General features: G+C 37.0%; 1 protein-coding gene across 2 annotated transcripts in view; it reads right to left on the bottom strand.

The window, feature by feature from the left end:
- CAMSAP2 (calmodulin regulated spectrin associated protein family member 2) overlaps positions 1 to 21,639 on the bottom strand; it is a 154,672-nt gene that overhangs the window by 12,332 nt on the left and 120,701 nt on the right. For both annotated transcript variants that reach the window (XM_049858407.1, XM_049858408.1), the window contains exons 5-11: positions 20,085 to 20,226; positions 19,505 to 19,644; positions 12,214 to 12,307; positions 8,711 to 8,804; positions 7,662 to 7,741; positions 7,305 to 7,374; positions 4,766 to 6,968 (exon numbers count right to left, since the gene is read on the bottom strand). In XM_049858407.1, the coding sequence (XP_049714364.1) occupies positions 4,766 to 6,968; positions 7,305 to 7,374; positions 7,662 to 7,741; positions 8,711 to 8,804; positions 12,214 to 12,307; positions 19,505 to 19,644; positions 20,085 to 20,226 (2,823 nt within the window). The remainder of the gene's footprint in view (positions 1 to 4,765; positions 6,969 to 7,304; positions 7,375 to 7,661; positions 7,742 to 8,710; positions 8,805 to 12,213; positions 12,308 to 19,504; positions 19,645 to 20,084; positions 20,227 to 21,639) is intronic.

Below are 21,639 nucleotides of genomic sequence, written 5' to 3'. Positions count from 1 at the left end.
CCTGAGATTATGGCCCCTGGATACCCTGCTAACTCAGAACTGAAGCCACTCCAGAAATTCACCTTTCAACCAAAGATTAGACAGGCCTATAAAACAAACAGTAACACATGTGAGGAATGCTTTCCTTAGTTCAATCAAGTATACGAGACCAAATGGGCAACACCTGCCCAAAAGCAAACACAAGAAGGCAGGAAGGGACAAGAAAACTGGACAAATGGACATGGAGAACCCAGGGTGGAAAGGGACAGAGGTGGTGCCAACACATTGCAGGGACTGCAAACAATGTCATAAAACAAATGCATAAATTTTTGAATGAGAAACTAATTTGTGTGTAAACTTTCACTTAAAGTACAGTACCAAAAACCCACTGCCGTCGAGTTGATTCCGACTCATAGCGACCCTATAAGGCAGAGTAGAGCTGCCCGATAGACTTTCCAAGGAGTGCCTGGCAGATTTGAACTGCTGACCTCTTGGTTAGCAGCCGTAGCACTTAACCACTACACCACCAGGGTTTCCAAAGTACAATAATATAACCTGTTGCCATCGAGTCGATTCTGACTCATAGCAACCCTATAGGACAGAGTAGAACTGTCCCATAGAGCTTCCAAGGAGTGCCTGGTGGATTCGAACTGCCGACTCTCTAGTTAGCAGCCATAGCACTTAGCCACTATGCCACCAGGGTTTCCATGTACATATATATATATTTATATCTGAAAAAGAAAACGGGCAAAAGACATGAATAGACAGTTTACCAAAGAGGATATTCAAGCAGCCAAGAAACACATGAAAAGATGTTCATGATCTTTCGCCATTAGGGAGATGCTATCAAAACTGCAATGAGACACCATCTTGTGCCTCCTAAAATGGCACACTGATCACAAAAACATAAAACAGCAAATGCTGGCGAGGATGTGGGGAGATAAGAACTCTTATCCACAGATGGTGGGATTGGAAAATGGTGTAACAACTATGGAAAATGGTGTGGCGCTTCTTCAAAAACTGGAACTACCTTATGATCCAGCACTCCCGCTCCTAGGTGTATACCCTAGAGAACAAATAGAAGTGACACAAACAGACATATGCACACCTGTGTCCACTGCAGCACTATTCACAATAGCAAAAGGATGGAAACAACCTAAGTACCCATCAATGGACGAATGGAGAAGCAAAATGTAGTACGTACATACAATGGAATACTATGCAATCATAAAGAATAATGATGAGTTCTCAAACATCTTAAAACGTGGATGAATCTGGAGGACATTATGCTAATTGAAACAAGTCAATCACAAAGGAAAAATACTGCATGATCCCACTTTTATAAAAAGACAGAAATAATGTATACATAAAGAAACCAACATTCATTGGTGGTTACCAGGCAGGGGTGGGTGGGAAGAGGGGGGATAACTCATTTAGATAGTAGAAGCTTGCTATTTTTGGTGATGGGAAAGGTAACACTGAATGTGGGTGAGGTGTGCACAGCTTGACCATGTAAATGATTTCACTGAGTACACATACACACACACACACCCCGGATGTTTTTGGTAAATGCTAGAAAACACATAGTTTTGTAACAACAGCCAAAAAAATATGTGTGTGGTTACATATGTACATATGTATGCTTATATACATGCAGCCATATGTATGTGCCTATACATGTCTGTGTGCATGCATGTATGTTCACATATATAATAAAGCAGATGGGGACAGAGTTACGGATACCTCTTAGATATAACCCAACACTTTGTGGGACTGGAAATCTGGGTGAGAAGTCTTAGGACCACAGTCCCATGGGACAACTCTGTCAACTGGCACATTATAGTTCACAAAGTTTATATTCTATATCCTAGGTTGGTAAGTAGCAGCTAGGGTCCTAAAAGCTTGCGAGCGCCCATCTGAGACATAACTATTGGTCCCATCATGGCTGCAGCAAAAGAGAAAGTAGGAACCAAAGACTCAGAGAAGAAACTAGTCTACAGGACTAGCGATCTACATGAACCATGGCCTCATCTACCCTGAGACCAGAAGAACTAGATGGTGCCTGGCTACCACTAATTCCCATCAGGGCCACAATAGATGGATCCTGATAAAAGGGGAGAAAAATGTAGAACAGAATTCAAATTCTTAAAGAGTCCAGACTAACTTACTGGGCCAGTTGAGACTAGAAGACTCCCTGAGACTGTCACCCTGAGATACTCCATAAACCCTGACTTGAAACTACCCTGAGGGAAACTTTTAGCTAAATAACAGATTTGTTCATAAAATAAATACTACCAGTGAGTACTGCGCACCTTAAAAAAATCATCTATATGAGACCAAAGCAAAGATGAAAGGTAAGGGGACTGGGACACCATATTATTGGAAGAAAAACATCCAGAAGGAAATTAATGAGAATGTTAAAACATTGTGAAAAATGTAACCAATGTCTCTGAAAAATATGTGTAGTAATGGTTAAATGGGAACCTAGCTTGCTCTGTGAACTTTCACCAAAAACACAATAAAATATTATTTAAAAAAGGAATCAGCAAAGCAACAAGCTTTAGAGGTGGTTCGTGGTCTTAATGACTCCTTATAACGCTTAATTCAGTAAACACTACTTGGATGTCAAATCTCCTGGAGAAGAGGTCAAACAAAGTGCTTTGTATAAGAGCCCCGAGAGAGACTAACTCTGAATGGAGAAAGTCAAAGACACCACTCAGCCAATCAAGCGAAATATTCACATACCTAACAAACTATAGATACTTTCCAATTTGCCAGGTACATATAGTGATAAAAAGAATCAGCATCTCTAGGGTCTCACAGTGTAAGAGAAAAAGCAAATCATAAATGGTTGAAGAATCTGGGTCATAGGTACTGCAGTATATTGAGAATACAGCAGACACACAAACCAGTTGCCTTCCAGTCCACTCCGACTCATGGCAACCCCAAGTGTGTCACAGTAGAATGCTGCTCCATAGCATTTTCAATGGCTGAGTTTTTGGAAGTAGATTTCCAGGACTTCCTTATGAGATGCCTCTTGGTAGACTCAAAGAGACAACCTTTTGGTCAGCAACTGAATGCATTAAACATTTGCATCACCCAGAGACTCCTAAACACACAAAGGAGGAAGTATTTAACTTCTTCATAAGGAATGATGAATGGCTTCAGCAAAGAGGTGAGGCTTGAATTTATTATTTAAAAACAGCTCAAAATAGAAGTTATGGGGGAGAGGCTGGACAGTAGGCTTGGCTTGGACTGTAGAAGTCCGTGGATGCTGTGCTAAGGAGTTTAAGCTTTATTCAGTAAGATTTTTGGATAGGAAGAGATTCAACTGGAGGTGTGCTCCTGGAACAATTACCTCTAGTAGCAGTATGAAGAACAGAGTGGAGTGATCAGAGGCAGGGAACGCAGTGAAGAGCTCTAACCACAGTCCAAGGGATGAGTACTGGGGCAGTGAAGGCAAGGATGGAAATGCAGGTACAGGTGCACTGCCTGTTTCACACTAAAGCTGTCAAGTTTTTTTCTCCCCGTTTTCCTTTCTCTGCAAGGAGCAAGGTCCTCTAACATTAGACACTAAACTTTAATATCTATTAGTGTCTACAAGGGCATTGTATTAAAAAATGGTAGATTTACATGACTGAGACAAAACATGACTTACATCCACATTTTTAAAACTGAAAAGGCCCTGAAGGGCAATGACCCTGAAGTCAATTTTAAAATAAGTCACGAATTTCCAACATTAAATCATCAGAAGTAAAACTAGCAAGTGTAATCATTTCAATATTCTTGGGTTACTTTTTCCAGTAGGACTGCTGAGTGCTTCAATTTAAAATCTTAAATGATTAATTGCTGCTGTTTTGTGTTGTCTTTTCAATCTGCATTCCATATTTTGTAGCTATACAGAACCAGAGATTATCTACTTTGGTTCTTTAATTACAAAAAGAAGAATGACTAACACACACATATATTTGTGATTATAAAAATATCATTTTCTATAGGTAACTTGGAAAACAGAAAAATATATGGATGAAAAATCTAGGAGGATGTTTAAAAATATTAGGTTTTCTAGTATCTGTGATAAAATTATAAGATCTTTGCCATCAAGAGGTGATGCTGTTCATTATTTGCGTTAGCCGGCTACAGTACTGTAAAAATATGATGTATCTACTAACAATACTAAAGTTAAAGGTCATATGCTAGACCCTGGTCCAGGGCTTTTAAAGGAATCATTCTGATGACAAGGGTTCAAACTATATATGCTTTAAAAAATGTTTCACCTTTTTAGATCCTGTCTGGTCAGTTTTAAAAAGATTTTTAAAAGACAAAGCATGTGAGATGTTCAAGATTAAAAAAAAAAAAAAAGAATCTAAAATATATTTACTGATGAAAACGCTAAGTTAGGAGCTTTTTACAAATCAGCAGTGGACTCACTCTGGAGAGATTTGAGTAGCCTTAATTTTTAAAGGCTTTTGTGAAAGCCAGAAAGAGAGGCAGGGGATTAAAAACAGGGAGTGTATCTAAATATGTACAATGACTTGGACAATAAAAGGATTTATTACAGCTTTGAATCTTCGTCAGAAGGCTGTTCTATGAATCACAGTGTGCTTGAATGATACGACAGTCCACAAACGGGGGTACCAAAATTTCATGTATAATTAATGGCAGACTTGCAACAATATAGATTGCTACTAAGAGAAGCAAGCACGTCCACGCAAACAACAACAACGAAACAAACAAAAAACACCCATCTGATGAAGATACCCAAAACTATGCGGATTAGTATTACCTTAAAAAAGAATCCACAGCATACTTTCTGGTCATCGTCAAATTGTTCTTTATCACTTTCTCCATCATATTTTTCAACTGACACATCGGCCTTTTCAGGGGGTTTCAAATCTGAGAGGGAAACTTCAATTAGATTAACATTTTTAGGAGCTGGTGGTGGGAAAACGGGTTTAGGAGGCGGTTCTGTGGGTTGATTCAGTTGGTCCTCATTTGGTGTTAGACAGACAGTCTCTGTGACGGGCTGTGACAGTACTTCAGACACTGTGGACTCCAAAGGTCTCATCTCCTTTCCTTCTGGATTATGTGCACGCTGTTCCAAAGGCCCCTTGGATTCCAATTCCTCCTTTTTAACTTCCTCTTTAGGTTTGGATTCCTTCAGCTGAGGTTCTCCATCATCTCCAAAACACACAAATGACCTAGTCTGAATAGGAACCTGACTTGGTGAAAACCTCCTTAACCGAGGAAGACTATCAACAGACCGAGGGGGTGTCAAGGTTCGGTTCAGAGGTGTTATTTTTAACTCATTTGGCCTCGGAGTCCTTTGATTCTTAACAGAAAAAGATGTGCTTTTCCTGTTAGAAGACTGTGGAGATGGATGAGGAGGACGAGGGGAGTCTGAGGAGAATGGTACAATGGACGATGACAGGCCTGCCTGCCTGGAAGGTTTAAAATCTCTGATCTGTTTCTGTGGAGAGGGCTGTGGAGGTGAAATCACCCAAGACTGCTGCTCTCTCATCTGCATCAACATTTCCTGCTGAAGTGACAAGCGTTGCATTTCTTGTTGTAGAAAATGCAGAGAAGAATTTAACTTTTCAATGGATCTTGTATATTCTAAAATTTCTCCCTCATTTAAAGTTTCTTCTGAGGGGCTTGCCAGGTTCCACTGTTTCTCAGGATCAACAGGTGTGGTTGGAGACTTCGGCCATTTGGCTTGAGGATTCTCCATGCTTTCTTTGATATCTGCCAGAGACTTACTCCTTTGTCCATTAGCTTTTTGAGGCTCCTTTTCTTTTGCTTGATCAGTATATACCTTCTCATCTTCTGCACCAGCTGCTTCCTCACGCAGAGGGCAAATCCCATCCCCTTTCTTTTTCACTACAGTAAGGAACGCTGTCCTTCCCATTTTCTGCCTCTGTTTAGTAAAAGCAGCTTCCATTTTCTTCTTCTGGGCTTCTATAGCACGCCTTTTTTCTTCTAGTTTCATTCTAAGATGCACCATTTCAGAAGCCAACAGCTGGGTAGTGTCCCTTCCTTGTGGAATGCCTGTTTCTCCTGGAATTTGTGCCCAAGCAACCACATGGGGAATATTAAGTTCAGAACCCTCTGGTGTAGTTTTTTGAGAACTGCTACCACTACTTTTTCCATCAGTGTGATTCAGTTTCCTGAATTTCTGTTCAGCAAAGCTGGTCATTTTAACTCCAGAACTAGAAGAAGCACTGCTGCCTGGCTGAGACTTGGTACTTATTGTACTTGGACAAGGACTCAAAGCTTCTCTGGGGTTGCTGCTTCTCATATCATAATCCTGCAGAAATCTGGATGCGTCATCCATGTCAGAGTCCAAGCTTACAGTATAATCTCTCAAAGAAGAATCTTCATCCATAGTTTCAGGAATATCTTCTGAAGGAACGTGAATTCCAGTGTCTACTTCAGTATTGTCAGTTATAGGACTCAAGGCACCTTTTGTATCAGATATGTTATCAGGGCTAGATTGAGTTAGCTTGATATCTGAATTTAGGATACTCATTTCCTGGCTATGAAGAAAGAAGCCATTAGCAATTTGATCCGGCTGAGGTGTGCAGGGAGATTTTTCAGTATCATGAATTATTTGTAATGCTTCTTCAATGCTTGGTGTTTCGATCTGATTGCCAAACTCATCTAGAAGTACTCTATTTTGTAAAGCTCCATTTGGAAACTTATAATGAATACTCTCATTCGAATGTAGCTCATTTGTATTAAGGGGCACGTAAGATCTGAGGTCAGTGTGACGGTCTATATTAAGTTCTTCTTCAATGCTTTCAGCTTCCTCTTCTCCATTTACTGGTTTGAAGGACAAATTTTTCCTAGTGTGTTTAGATACACGATTGTTGTTCAGATTAAGTCCTTCATTACTAACAGAACGAGTAATTCCTCTGTTTGGAGTCGATTTCTGTACACTATTTTCTTTATCAAAAGAAATATCAAATGAAACTCCGTGCACTGATGATCTGGGAAAAATAAAGAGAAAATCCTTAAATCATCTTAGAGAAGAAATGATTTGTTATGATATCACTGAACAACAATGATTATTTCCCCCATCTCTCATCACCATATTGTCCTTAAGGAAAGTTAAGGCTATCTGGCAACTTTTAAAATTTAGCCCACTGGACTTCTCAAATATCATGTGTCTATGCAGCCTGTTTCAAATTTAGGTACTAAATAAAAGTCTAGAATAGACAATTTGGTTAACAACATTAAAAAAGACAGGCATGGCAGGCTGAGAAGCACTAAAGTCAGCACTTCTTGATAAAGTGAACATGCCAAAAACAACTCCCTTTGCTTACCTCTTCTCTTTGGGCCATGTCCCTATGAAGCCATCAACATAAGACATAGAGGAAGACCTTCTAATTCCTCCTTCACATACAAAAAAGAAAAAGTCATTGGAATTTTGTAAAAATTTTTAACTTACAGCAATTTAACATGTCACATACTTGAGAATTTGTTGATAGTACTAAAATGTAAGTAAGTACATTTGGGGAATTATACATTATCTTATTAAGAAAAGCAAGCACAGAGAAACAATCAACTTTTTAGCGTGTATGTAACACCTACTTTTGAGAAAAAAGATGGGATATTTTTGTTTATCATTTCCCAGTTAACTATTTAAAAAGCACTTTCCTAGACTTCTTAAAATACACTACCTGAGGCTGAAGAATGAGCTTGGGAACGGAAATGTCTAGAAGGCAAATGAAGAGACTGTGTCAATGTAGCTCCCTCCTCACTGCAATGTAAAATGAATGAAAAATTTATATTTTATCCCTTAAATATAAATTTTATACAAAATGGCTGAAGTTATAAATAATATTATCACCTCCAATCTTCCACTCTAAACAAAAAAAAATTAAGTAAACATTACATATTGTTGAAACCAAAGAATGGCTGTGATCATAATATGCATTTTTATATATATTATGCCTTTTAGCTGAAGAGCTTAAAGTATTTTCACATATATCAAAATGTCTTTTTAAGATACAATGTATTATCTTCATTTTACAAATAGAAAAACAGATATAAAGAAGTTAAATGAGACACATCAATTTAAAATATTTTGGTCTAATCTGTGTCTCTAAAAAACAGGTGTAATAAAGCCTGGTAGCCTCCCTGCTCACAGACCCGTGTCTGCACATCTCTCATGTTACAACAAGAGTAATACAGCCAGCTTCACTCTGAAGACTTCAGTGCCTCTAAAGATACAAGGCTTTCCTGTTATTTCTTTGTTAATTCCACCCTATTCCAATTAATGTAGGGGACTGGATGGTCTATCAAATTATAATGACATTTGGCCTGAATCAAGCTATCTTCTCTTTATTTTTCTAAGTTTTAAGTCTGCCCACACCCAGCACTGTAGTCAGACAAAGAAATCTATTCTGTCCTATAGGGTCACTATGAGTTGGAATCGACTCGACGGCAACGGGTTTAGTGTTTTTTTGGTTTTATTTGGACCGTAGGATATATTCTCCCAAGTTTACTACGGTTCATAAAAGCCTGTTTATGAAATATTCATTTCAGTACAATTTTCAATTACATTTAAGTTGTAACAGGCATTAAGAGGGTAATCTAATTAAAATCAATTTAGTTGAAATTCCAAATGAAATAAAACACCCTTATTTAATGTAATAAAAAAAATTTATTTTGATTTCATTAGTGAACAGAATGGAAATAGTGAAAATGAAGTCATTCTGGAATCTACCTTGAACTGAAGTCAGAACTACATGAACTATCCAGGACATTCCTTTTGGCAGCATTCAAGACAGGAACTGAAGGCGTATCTCTTGCAGGTTCAGCTAGGATAAAAGATGAAATCTCAAAATTACATGTTTAGCGTGTTTCCAACATTATTTCAAGACTTCTGGACCATAAATAAATGTTTAAAATTTAATCACAAAATCTTGCACTACTTATAGAAAAATCATAGCATATTAGAAGTTATCGTCTTAAATACTTTCAACAGGTCAAATTTTCTTTAAACTCTTCCTGAAGTATTCTGGCTTAAAAAGAAAAAACTATTCTATTAAGGCTACAGAGGTGTAGCGACTGTTGCGAGGGTACAGGGGAGGCACCTGCCCCACCGTGCAAGTCCAAAGGGGCACCAGTGGCGTCACTAGGGGGTACAGATCAAACCAGGTGACATGGTCAGAAGGGCCGATACAAAATGGACAGGCAGTAAGTCCAAGACCCAACTATGAAGGACCTGAGCTGCTCCAGAAAGCCTGTGCCCGTTTCAGCCATGTTTTGATACTGCCCTCTGCTGCTGTGGCTTCTCAGTGTCTGCTGGGATGATTCACCAGCCTGGAACTGCCACTCGGGCTGCTGCCAATGCTCAGGCACCCCATCAGCCTGCCCGCCACCCAGGATGGGGTGCAGCGGGAAATCGTGCCTGGGCAGTGGGCGTGCTCAGCTTCTCCTTTTTGTCCCTGCTATCTTTATCTAGTATCTATTCATCCCGAAATTTGGGTGGAGGGAGGTGCAATTTAGAGACTAACCCTGGGCGCTCAAAGCACATTGGGGAAGGCACAACTTAAGAGATTGCTCCTGGGCCCTCGTTACCCTGTAAGGCCACCATATTTTTTAGAAGGTGCACATTATTTGCATAAAAATATAGTAATTGGGGAAAAAAAGGTATAAAATAGATATTTAAAACAAAAATCTGATTGTTTCACTTTGCTAAAGCTTTCATAGAACTTCAATTACATACGATTATCTTTGACATCTGACTTTCCTTAATTGCCTTAGAGAAGGATTACAACTTCTTTGTAGGTATTCTTGTTATAGAATGGCTCAATAGTTGGAATCTGCCATAAGCAGCTTAGAAATAACAGAACAGATTACATACTCATTAGCACATATTTCACAGAATTTTGCCTGAGATGCAATAGGCTGCCTGAAGTAAGCTCCTTTTATTCACGAGAATGATATGTCGTCTCCCCCTTGGTTACAGATTTTTTTCCTCCCTCTTGAACGCTTTTTTTTTTTTTTAAATAATTTTTATTGAGCTTTAAGTGAACATTTACAAATCAAGTCAGTCTGTCACATACAAGCTTATATACACCTTACTCCATACTGCCACTTACTCGCCCTCTAATGAGTCAGCCAGCTCCCTCCTTCCAGTATCTCCTTTCGTGACAATTTTGCCAGTTTCTAACCCTCTCTACCCTCCTATCTCCCCTCCAGACAGGAGATGCCAACACAGTCTCAAGTGTCCACCTAAGTAGCTCACTCTTCGTCAGCTTCTCTTTCCAACCCATTGTCCAGTCCCTTCCATGTCTGATGAGTTGTCTTTGGGAATGGTTCCTGTCCTGGGCCAACAGAAGGTCTGGGGACCATGACCACCAGGATTCCTCTAGTCTCAGTCAGACCATTAAGTCTGGTCTTTTTATGAGAATTTGGGGTCTGCATCCCACTGATCTCCTGCTTCCTCAGGGGTTCTCTGTTGTGCTCCCTGTCAGGGCAGTCATCAATTGTGGCCGGGCACCATCTAGTTCTTTTGGTCTCAGGATGAGGTAAGTCTCTGGTTCATGTGCCCCTTTCTGTCTCTTGGGCTCATAGTTATCGTGTGACCTTGGTATTCTTCATTTTCCTTTGATCCAGGTGGGTTGAGACCAATTGATGCATCTTAGATGGCCGCTTGTTAGCATTTAAGACCCCAGACGCCACATTTCAAAGTGGGATGCAGAATGTTTTCATAATAGAATTATTTTGCCAATTGACTTCGAAGTCCCCTTAAGCCATAGTCCCCAAACCCCTGCCCTTGCTCCGCTGACCTTTGAAGCATTCAGTTTATCCCGGAAACTTCTTTGCTTTTGGTCCAGTCCAGCTGAACTGACCTTCCGTGTATTGAGTATTGTCCTTCCCTTCACCTAAGGTAGTTCTTATCTACTAACTAATCAGTAAATAACCCTCTCCCACCCTCCCTCCCTCCCCGCCTCATAACCACAAAAGTATGTGTTGAACGCTTTACTTTTTTGGATAGAGTGGGGAGTGAGGGCAGTGGTTAGAACATCAAAATTTGGAGCTAAAGAGAGCAGCTAAAGTAGTTGGGATGCACAGCAGTATGTTTTGTGTTGGCTGGGACAGCCACTGATGGCAGAAAGAACTGGTCCCATAGTGATGCTGGAAGAAAGTTCTTTAGTGGGGCTGAACCTTACAATTCAGGGTCATTTTTTTTTTCCCGTAAAAATAAGCATCTAGTTTTACAATGGAAGCCCAATGGAAAATTTGTTTTGCTATACGAACACTGCTTTAGAGAAAATTCAGGAAGATTATTTGTTCTTTATATCTAGAGATTTTTTATAGTGACCCCTTCATTTTTCCACAGACGAAAGGTCTGGGAATCTACTTCTGTAAAGATCCCAGCAAAGAAAACCCTATAGAGCAATTCTACTGTTTAAGACATGAGGTTGCCATGAGTCGGGGTCAATTTGACCTCAATGGATTTTATTTCTAATTACTTTTATTCTCACTTTATATATATATATATATACACACACACACGTGTATATATGCATGTATGTATATATATATATAAATAAAACATTTTATGGTTTAATGGCAAATTCAACTTATAGGTTAAAAACCAAGCCATGATTTGAGGGGATTATGTTAAAAACTCAGAATCTGATAGGGAATAAAAGTTACGGATAAAGGTGAAAGATCCAAAGACAAAAAAGTGGGTAAAAAAGCTAAAAACTCCACATCACAAATAGTCAAAGCTACAAGTCCCACATCATAAAGCTTCAATTCAGAGCCACTGTCTCCGTTTTCTTTTTTCTTTCCTAATCATCATAATTATCTGTCTCTCACAGAGAATTTAGTGGTTTTAAATATTAAAATATTCAGAATCAAGGAATACTTGAAATCGGAATCAATGATAGTCTTCCCTCTAAAATAACCAGGTGAAGTTATTCGATTTTGTTTATAGGAACACTTAAAATGAAAAAGATTATTATCAAATCACCTATAAGAGACCAAATGGTCAACAATTACTTTAAAACAAAGATGAGAATGTAATGGTACAGGGAAACTAGATTAATGGAAATAGAACAACCAGAAAAGAAACAGCAAGAATGTTCACACATTGTGAGAACATAACCAATATCACCAAACAACTTGTGCAGAAACTGTTGCATAGCAACCTAAACTGCTGTGTAAACCTTCACTGAAACACAATATTAAACATTTGTTTTGACTGATTACCTCCTTGTGGACGAACGACGCGAGGCTGTACAAACGATGGCCTCACAACTTGGAACCACCAGAAGAGCTCTGCCATGAACACCAAATAATTACTCTACACAGGAAAGTGAAGAAAATTAAAAGAAAACCTAAATTAGGTAAAACTTGACCAAAAATTAATGATAAATAGAATTTTATTCTTTTTTACATATAAAGGAAACCCTGGTGGCGTGGTGGTGAAGCGCTACGGCTGCTAACCAAAAGGTTGGCAGTTCGGATCCGCCAGGCGCTCCTTGGAAACTCTATGGGGCAGTTCTACTCTGGCCTATGGGGCGCTACGAGGTGGAATCAACTCGACGGCAGTGGGTTTTTTTTTTTTGGGTTACATATAAAACGTAGGTTTAAACGTCATTCATTTATATCAACTATAGTATATCAACTATAGACTATTAAACCTGGGGTAGAACATTAGAGCTCGTAGGTAAAATAATTATTATAAATTATTAAATATTATAGCAACTATTATAACAATCTCTTTGTTGATTTGTTGTATAGTTCCAGAATGGTGATATAATTTATCTGGCAGGTATTAACACCTCTAACTGGTAGTACTTTGAGATAATACATAAGAAGCTTTTCTTCCAAAGTAAATACCAACAATTTAAAAAGCTCTTCAAAAGCCTTTGACACTCTGAAGAATTGTTACTTAAAAAAAATTATTAAGCTTTACCCAGGTCCCTAGAAATTTCTCCAAAACATAATTAGGTGTACAGTTAGAAATTATTATATTTATGTGCTTGATATAGTGTTAAATGCAACAGTAACCCAGGCTATAAATAACACAAAGACTCTAGATTACTATGGCTGATTCTTTATTTTTAAATGTAAAGATATTATTTATACAATTTAATGTGTACACTTAATTTTAAAAAGTTATTAGTGAGAATAAGTCAACAATGTCATTTACTTTTTAGTATTTATATTTGAAAATGCAAAAAATTTTTTAAATGACTTAAAATTACAAGAAAGTTTTAAGAGGATCCTCAAAAGCACATTTCTGCTTCATGCCTGTATTTTAAAATGCATACATAATAAAATCTGTGAACATGAATTATTTTAATTTTAGGCATTTGATAAGTTTTTTAAAAAAATAGTACCATACAAAACCTACTTTTGTAATTATTTAAAATAATATCATGTCTTAAATTCTGGGTTTTTTATATCTAGTAAAATTGTTATTAAAAAATTTATTAATATTTGATGAGTGAAGTCATATTTCATATTAAATTTCAGTTTTCAAAATTATCATTAGAAATATGGTACTTTCTAATGGCTTGCTTTGTTCTTCCTACCTGCTAATCAGGAATAATCCTCAAGGCTCCATACATTCGCCCTTAGAGAGTTCATCCACTCTCTTGGCTTTAGTTTCCGCCATACTTAAGCTTTCATATATTCATCTCTTGCCTGATAGTTCCAGAATTAAGGGTGACTTCTTTTTCTAGGTTTCTGTCTTGAGCAACTGACAGTGCCACTGACTCAGATGGAGAAATTGAGAGAATCAGGCTACCAGGGGGTGGTATAAGGAATCATGAGTTACAGCTCTGAGGTGTTCATTAGACATTTAAGTGGACGTGTCACGTAGGTAGTTGAGTATGAGTCTGGAGTGTTATAGAGGACAGAATTTGGTTGGCTTCCTACTTTACTTTCAGCATTTGTTTTTAAACATTCAATATATTCAAACATCTACTACAAATACTACTTTAAGAAGTCATTAAAATTTGTTTTTTTTTTTTAAAGAAATGATAATGCTTATAATCCCTAAGGCTGTGTGATGGGTTTCATTCCCATTTCCCTTCTCAGAAACTTTATGTTCTTAATTATATTTCTTTCTCCTATATATTACCCTTCTCCTCCCAGCTGAATCCTTCCTACTTGACTTTTAAACATGTTCAAATCTGTCCCATTAAAAATAAAACATTCATTCAATAACTCGTCATTCTCTGGATCCTCCCCACCTCCAGCTCTTTACCCCTTTGCAAACTTCTCTAAAATAACAACCTCTGTTTCATCCCTCCCTACTCACTGATACACTCCAGTCTGGCACAGGGCTGCATCATTCCTCCAAAACAGCATTTGCTAAAGTCACCAATGACATATATGTCGCTATATCAAACTGAGATTTTTCAGTCTTTGCCTTACTTGACCTCTCAGTAGCATGTAATGCTTGTGACCTCTTCCCTCTGAAACACTGCCATCCATGTCCATCTGCTACCAAATGACTCCTGACTTACTGACTGTACGTATATCTGCAGTGGCCTACAGAGCATTTTCTCTGGGATATCTCAAGAGTACCTCAAAGGCATTATATCTAAAACTGAGCCAGTGATTTTCTCTCCAAATCTGGTTTTACTCCAGTCCTATCTCACAGAATGGCACCATTATCCTCGTGTGCACACCAGAAACTTATGAATCATCTTTGATACCTCCAATTTCTCTTCTCATAACAAATTCATCAACAAAGCCTACAGACTTTGCATCCTAAATCCCTCTGGAATTCACCGACTCTTCTCCATCCTCATCATAACTACTCTGATTGAAACTCTTTTCATCTCTTTGGAATACTGTTTCTCTGGCTTATTAAGAACAAACTTTTCAAAATGTAACACACCCTCCTTTCCATTGCTCTTAGGATAAAGGGGAAACTTACTATAGGGTCACTGTGTCAGAAACGACTCAACAGCAATGGGTTTTTTTTTTTTTTTTTTTCGTTTTTACTGTATGGTCGCTATGAGTAGGAAGCGACTCGACAGCACTGGGTTTGGTTTGGTTTTTATAAGAGGCTACTTGATTGGGTCTCTTTTTCTCTCTCTAGCTTCATCTAACACCACATTCTCCCTGGTTACCTGTCTTACTCACCAGACTATAAGGTCAGTAAGGGCAGAATTTATGCTCATGATTTTATCTTCGGTGTTCAAAACAGTGCCTGGCACACAGTAGATGCTCAATAAATATTTACTGACTGAATGGATATATGCGTAACAAAAAAGGCCAGTAGGTAAAATATCAAAGCATTCATAGGCAATACCTCTGGGTAGACTACTAGTGATTTATATTTTTCTTTATACTTCCCTTCGTAGTATACTTTCTAAAGCCAAAGTATAAAATTATTTTTGAAGTATTGGTGCTGGGTTGCACTCTATTAGTACAGTTAAATGAAAGCTGCCTGTAGCTTTTGGATAAACATACTGTTTAAGTGCTCCACAATTATCCACTTACAGGAAATGAATAAATATTTTAAAGATCTTGGTAAGATAATCATCCTAATGACATAATTGCACTGTATTTCGTCACAAGATGGGGGTAAAGTAAAAAATTATTTTCTCAGTGTAACTATAGCTCATGAAGATTCTTTCTTTCTGAATTAATATGATGATTAAAATAAAAATAAGCCTGTCACCGTATTCCAGGAATGATACCAAATTAATTTTATCTAAAAGTTTCTTCCTTCCTTCTTTTAGTTAATATGATCATCCAGCTATACACTGTAAAAAATGTAGACAATATAAAAGAACACAGACTATAAAAATTAAAGGATGCTTTAACCTTTTCCCTTAAATCCTAATACCCAACTCAGAAAAGCCACTTTTAACAGTTTTGTGTATCTTCCCATAGACCCTTTTTCTGTGCTTCTATGTACATGTACAACTTTTCGTATACATAGAAAAGGGATTTTTAATAAAAAGTATATAAATTGCATCATGCTATACATAATGTTTGCTACCTGCTTTCTTGATTTAATAATGTCTTGGAGAGCTTTCTGTGTCTATAAAAATCTCTCTACCTCCTTCCTTTAAATAGCTGGACTGAATTACGAAACATTTTAACTATGCCCCATTAAGATAAATTAGGAAACCCTGGTGGCGTAGCGGTTAAGTGCTATGGGTGCTAACCAAGAGGTCGTCAATTTGAATCCGCCAGGCGCCCCTTGGAAACTCTATGGGGCAGTTCTACTCTGTCCTATAGGGTCGGTATGAGTTGGAATTGACTCGACGGCAGTGGGTTAAGATAAATTGTTTCCATCATTTCATCATCATGAACAATCCTTACCCATGTTTTCCGGACACTTTAAACGTAATTAATGTCAAACTGCCCTCTAAAAAGACCTTGCCAGTTTATATTTCCACCAAGAAGGGAAGACAATGCTCATTCCCTACACAGACAGTTGTTATTAAAGTTAACAAGCTGACAAAGTGACAACAAGGTACCTGGTAATGTCTTGAAGACTTGGTGTCTTAGGATAGTCACTTGAAGTCAAAGCTGTGGTTCTAATAATTTAGCAAAAACTACAGAAAATAACCAAAGAAAATTTCTTTATATCTGGATCATGCCTAAACTAAACTGATCTAAACATTAAAAACCAAACCCACTGCCACTGAGTCGATTCTGACTCATAGCGACCCTATAGGACAGAGTAGAACTGCCCCATAGAGTTTCCAAGGAGCAATCTAAACATCAGGGGCTATATATTATTTCCTGGGAGCTAGACATGTGATTGATCTTATGTCTCATTGTATTCAGTGAGATGATTATGTTCTCTGAGACGATAGAACACCAAAAAAAAAAAAAAAAAAAACACCAAAAAACAAAAAAATAAACTCTGCCCTTGAGTCGATTCTGACTTATAGCTACCCTATTAGTATTTAAATTTTTTAACAGGCATGTCCCAGAAAAGTCATTAGCAAGATATATATGGAAATATTTCCTAACTTCAATTTTGATAAAAGCGAAAACAGAAGGAACTTTTACCAGTGAAAAGAGAAATCTTTCTGTACTGTTCATGAGAAAATATTTCCAAATGGTTTGGTGGGAGGTAGATCCTATTTTCCATCAATGAAAGTAGTAAATTACATTAGCAATGCCTTTACCATTGACTCTACCTTCCGCCCTCTGGAAATCCAGAGGCAGGCAAAGGAAAAAGTGATAGTTACATAAGAACAGAAATTTGAACAATCACAAGGCACTAGCATTAGTGTGAAAGGGGACCATAGCAGATTCCATGAACGCTGGCATTGGAGATAAGATCAGGACTAATATAAAGTGTTCCTCTCGGCCGATTTAGGGGAAAAAAAAAATCCATTAGAAGTTCATTTATTCCTAAAACCTTGAAACAGAGGTGGTAAACTTTAGGCAAGTATGTAAGAGACATAAAGGACTGTTGTAGTTGTGAGCCACTGGAAGCATAAAATTCTAACCTGCAGCTCAGAAGTAAATATGCTTGAGACACATGTGTTTGTCTTCCCCACTAGAAAGTAAGTCCCAAGAGGACAGGTATCTGTCTGCTTTGTTCGCTGATTTACCTCAATCACCTAGAACACTGCTAGGTTCTCAATAAATATGTCTTTAAAGAATGGCAGCAAGCAATGCTTAAAGCTTACAGGCAGTGTATGGTATTCTAAAGTAAAGGACCAGACCTTTTTAAAAGGCAATCCTTCCCACTTTTAATATTTCCTTCACTCTTTTCCATTCTAGGTTTTGTTGGGGTTATCTCAAGTTCTGGGGCCCGAAGGGTTCCTTCCTGCCATATTCCAGTCCTACTGAATGCCGAAAGTGACTGGTGCCTCTTTTATGCTCTCACATATACTGGGTTCACATGTCTATTACAGCATCGTACCGTCATTATTTGCTTATAGATAGGTGTCCCCTGCTAACTGTCGAGATCTTTTGGGAATGTAAGTACTGTTAGCACAGGGTTTTTTGTCTGTTTGGTTTTTGGTCTGTTTTATTCACTGCGGTGTCCCTAGAACTGAGAACAGTGTTTGGCACATAGAGATATTCAATAAATATCTGTGGATAAAAGAATAAATGAATAAATCCCCCAGCTAAAGCACAGTGCCTAGCACATAATAGGCTTTTACTAAATATCCGTCAAACATTAGTATTGGTTCTAAAATGTTCTAGAAGTTATAATTATCTCCAATTCTAGCCATTTCACATTTTGCTGGTAATCTTGTTTAATGCTGCCTTTCTTCTTATCTTAATAACTTTTTCATACCTTTATCGTGTGGTTCCTTCAGACAATGTCTTAATTAGGGCTCTGTCTAATGATGCACATGTAACGCTCTGTGGCGATTCTGCGCAGCCGCAAACACACCCTAAAACCCTCCAGAAGCAGATGAGCCCAGTTGATCTTCACCATTCACTTTCCAATGGTTTACCACAACACAAGCTGTACCCGTGGCGCTGCCTGTGCTTACATATGCAGGTGGCTCTCCTCAAGTGTTTTAAAAAATAAATCTTGAGCTTCATACAAATGACTTAATATTTTAAGTACTCTTTTTTAGTTTGGGAATTAAAAAAAAAAGCTCCCAACGTTTTTAATAGCCATAATTATTCTACAGTTATATGGCAGTTTAAGATCTTACACAACTCGTATATGATGCATTATAAAACATTTCTGATGACTGAATTCATTTTATATTAATGCCTCACATAAAATATAATATTAACATCACTAAAATAACCTCTGAAGGATACGAAATAATCCTTAAAGTGTTAAAATATAGTATTAATAACACAATCTAATTTTCAAAATCTATTTGTGATTATTCTCTTTAACATTTAACATCAGTGTAAATGAAATACAGTTAAGGAAATGATACCACCCATGTGAAATTTTAATTATTCTTTTAACAAAATCTGAAAGCAAAATATGGCCAATAGTCAAAGGATAATAAAAGTGACAAGAACAATTATATAAGGCCTAGTGGGAAAAGCAAACTATGTTTCTGTTTCATGCTCAGTGACTTAGAATACACATAAAAATATTCAAGGACACCAGGTTATTTTATATAACTTTATGTAATACATATTTACGCATAATAGTAATTAAAGAGTATACGACTTTACTTTTCAATAAAGTTAATTCTCTACTTAATTAAAACATTTAAATTCTCCAGGGAAAAGAGGCCTTTATTACCTATAAAGGAGCAGCCTTTTTTGTTAGCATCTACAGTCCAGAAACATTAAATGGCTCGCCCTCTACCTTATCAACGTTAGGACAGTGGATCAATTTTGTACTATGACTTTCATTTTGGTTTTGTACTGTAAAAGAAATCTGTAGCTAGTAGTGTATTTAAAAACACAAAATAAGCAGAAAAAATCAAACAAAAAACTGTATTTTCAAAAACTCTTTTGACTGATATTATAGTTAATTTGTAAACCTAAGGTGGCTAGACCATTTATATATCTAATCATATTCCTTTCCCACAAACTTTAAAAAAAAAGCAAAAGGAAACGGAGTAATCTAATTTACCTTTATGGATGAAGCTGCATAGAGCATGTCTTCAAGGGTGAAATGGCAACACTGGTTCAGGTACTCTTGGCAAAATTCTTGAATTAGCTGCAGATTATACAGGCTATCAGCCAAAGACATAGTTTCTTTCAAACAAATATCTTCAAATAGGAAAAAAGCAAGGTGATTACTTTGGGTTAATTTGATAGTATTTCATATCCACTTCGTAATTAGTGACTTAGTACAAATACACAAGTGTATACGATCTGTTTAACACACATACCAAAAAAACCTGTTGCCATCGAGTCGTTTCTGACTCATAGCGACCCTGCAGAACAGAGTAGAGCTGCCCCATAGGGTTTCCAAGGAGTGGCTGGTGGATTTGAACTGCTGATCTTTTTTGGTTAGCAGCTGAACTCTTAACCACTTTATAAATAAAATGGTTACTACATAGGAAAACATAGAAACCAAGCCTGCTTTTCCCACCTATTTTCTTTAAAAATTATATATAAATGTTCTTTTTAAAAAGGCCTTCATTACTTAATAAATATTGTTCTAAGTATCCACCTACAGTTCATTACTATTTCAATGGAACACTTACCCTCTAGTCTGACAACATCAGGACAGTAAAAATGAATAAGGGCAGCTAAAGCACAGCCATCTGTACCATCCTTCAACAAATTTTCCACCAATGGAATGCAAGGGAGTTGCTTGAGCAATGTTTGCTCTTTCCTATAACGAGCCTACGATATAAAGAAGAGATGCAAATAAATAAGTACTGAACAATGTATAAGAAAAATTTCAGACAGAGATAATAAAATATAAAGAAAAATGAGAACTACTCACCAACGTCCTTCTTTTCTAAGTAACACTGGACATTACTTTACCAAAGTTAAACAAACAGCAACAACATTCTAGTTTCAAAGCTACATAATTAATATATTATATTGCTAATTTACGTGAAATGTCATTTAGCTTAAATACTTATATATAAAAGTCTCACAAAAGAGATTTTTGAACCCTTTGTATCCAAATCATCAATTCTGCTCTTTTGAGGACAAAATCTATTTATTGTTAGACTTAATTTAGATGGAAAGTTTATATATAGAAGACTCAAAGTATTTACAGAAAGAGCAAGAGTACTATGGGAACAGAAAGAATTACTAGATTTATCAAAGTTGGGGGGCAGAATATGATGCTATCCTTAAAGGAAATTTGGCAATAATAACAAACATCACTTTTAGAAACTGGGATAATACCACCAAGATACTCTGGTTTATCATTCTAATGTTGAAATAATGTAAATGAAGCATAACTTTGAAACTGGGAAAAACTCCCCATTCAGGTTTACATTAACCAATACAAGAGTAAGTGTAAGGATTTTTGCTCTTTCTCAGAAAAACAGACAAAACCTTTGTTTTCTTAAGACTGCTAGGTGTGGCTGGATACAAATTTATGACAGTCCTCTAAAAATGAGACAGGCTGTAAAATATAGTCATTAAGACAACAAACTTTTTAATCAGACTGCCTAGGTTCAGATCCTCGTTCTGCCACATATTAGCTCTGTAATCTTGGGCAAGTTAAACTCTCATTTCTCAGTTTTTCTCATCTATAAAATGGGCATAATAGTACCTACTTCATAGGATCACTGGTGGATTAAATAAGATGACGGACATAAAGCGCTATATACATAGCAAGCAATCACTAAACACTAGCTCTTATTAGATATAAGCTCTCCTGAAGCCAAGGAAAATAATGGTGAAGATTTAGTGAAAGTATTTACTCAAATATTTTATTGGCAAGCTTTATGACTACATATGTTACTCATATTTAAAAAGACCTCCTTTAAAAAAAAAGTAACCAAAACTAATTTTTCTTTTAACGCCATATAAATCAGTCATCTCTATGCTTTATAATAAAAATGTAATTATAAGATAACATCCTTTTATAAAAACAAAAGAAAAATGAAAATTTATTGAAAGAGAACATTTAACATTTGCTGATAAAGTTAGATTTCTTTTAAATAATATCCCTGAGAAAAGCATATGTATTAATGAAGAAGGAGATACTTATGCCTATTTCTCTCTCACTGGCTACCTAGGGACAAGACTCTTGAACATGTTTTCTTTTTAAAGGTTTTCAGAGAAGTTTTTTCC

Source organism: Elephas maximus, chromosome 18 (assembly GCF_024166365.1).
Source record: "Elephas maximus indicus isolate mEleMax1 chromosome 18, mEleMax1 primary haplotype, whole genome shotgun sequence".
NCBI lineage: Eukaryota > Metazoa > Chordata > Mammalia > Proboscidea > Elephantidae > Elephas > Elephas maximus.
This window is presented reverse-complemented; position numbering and strand designations above follow the sequence as displayed.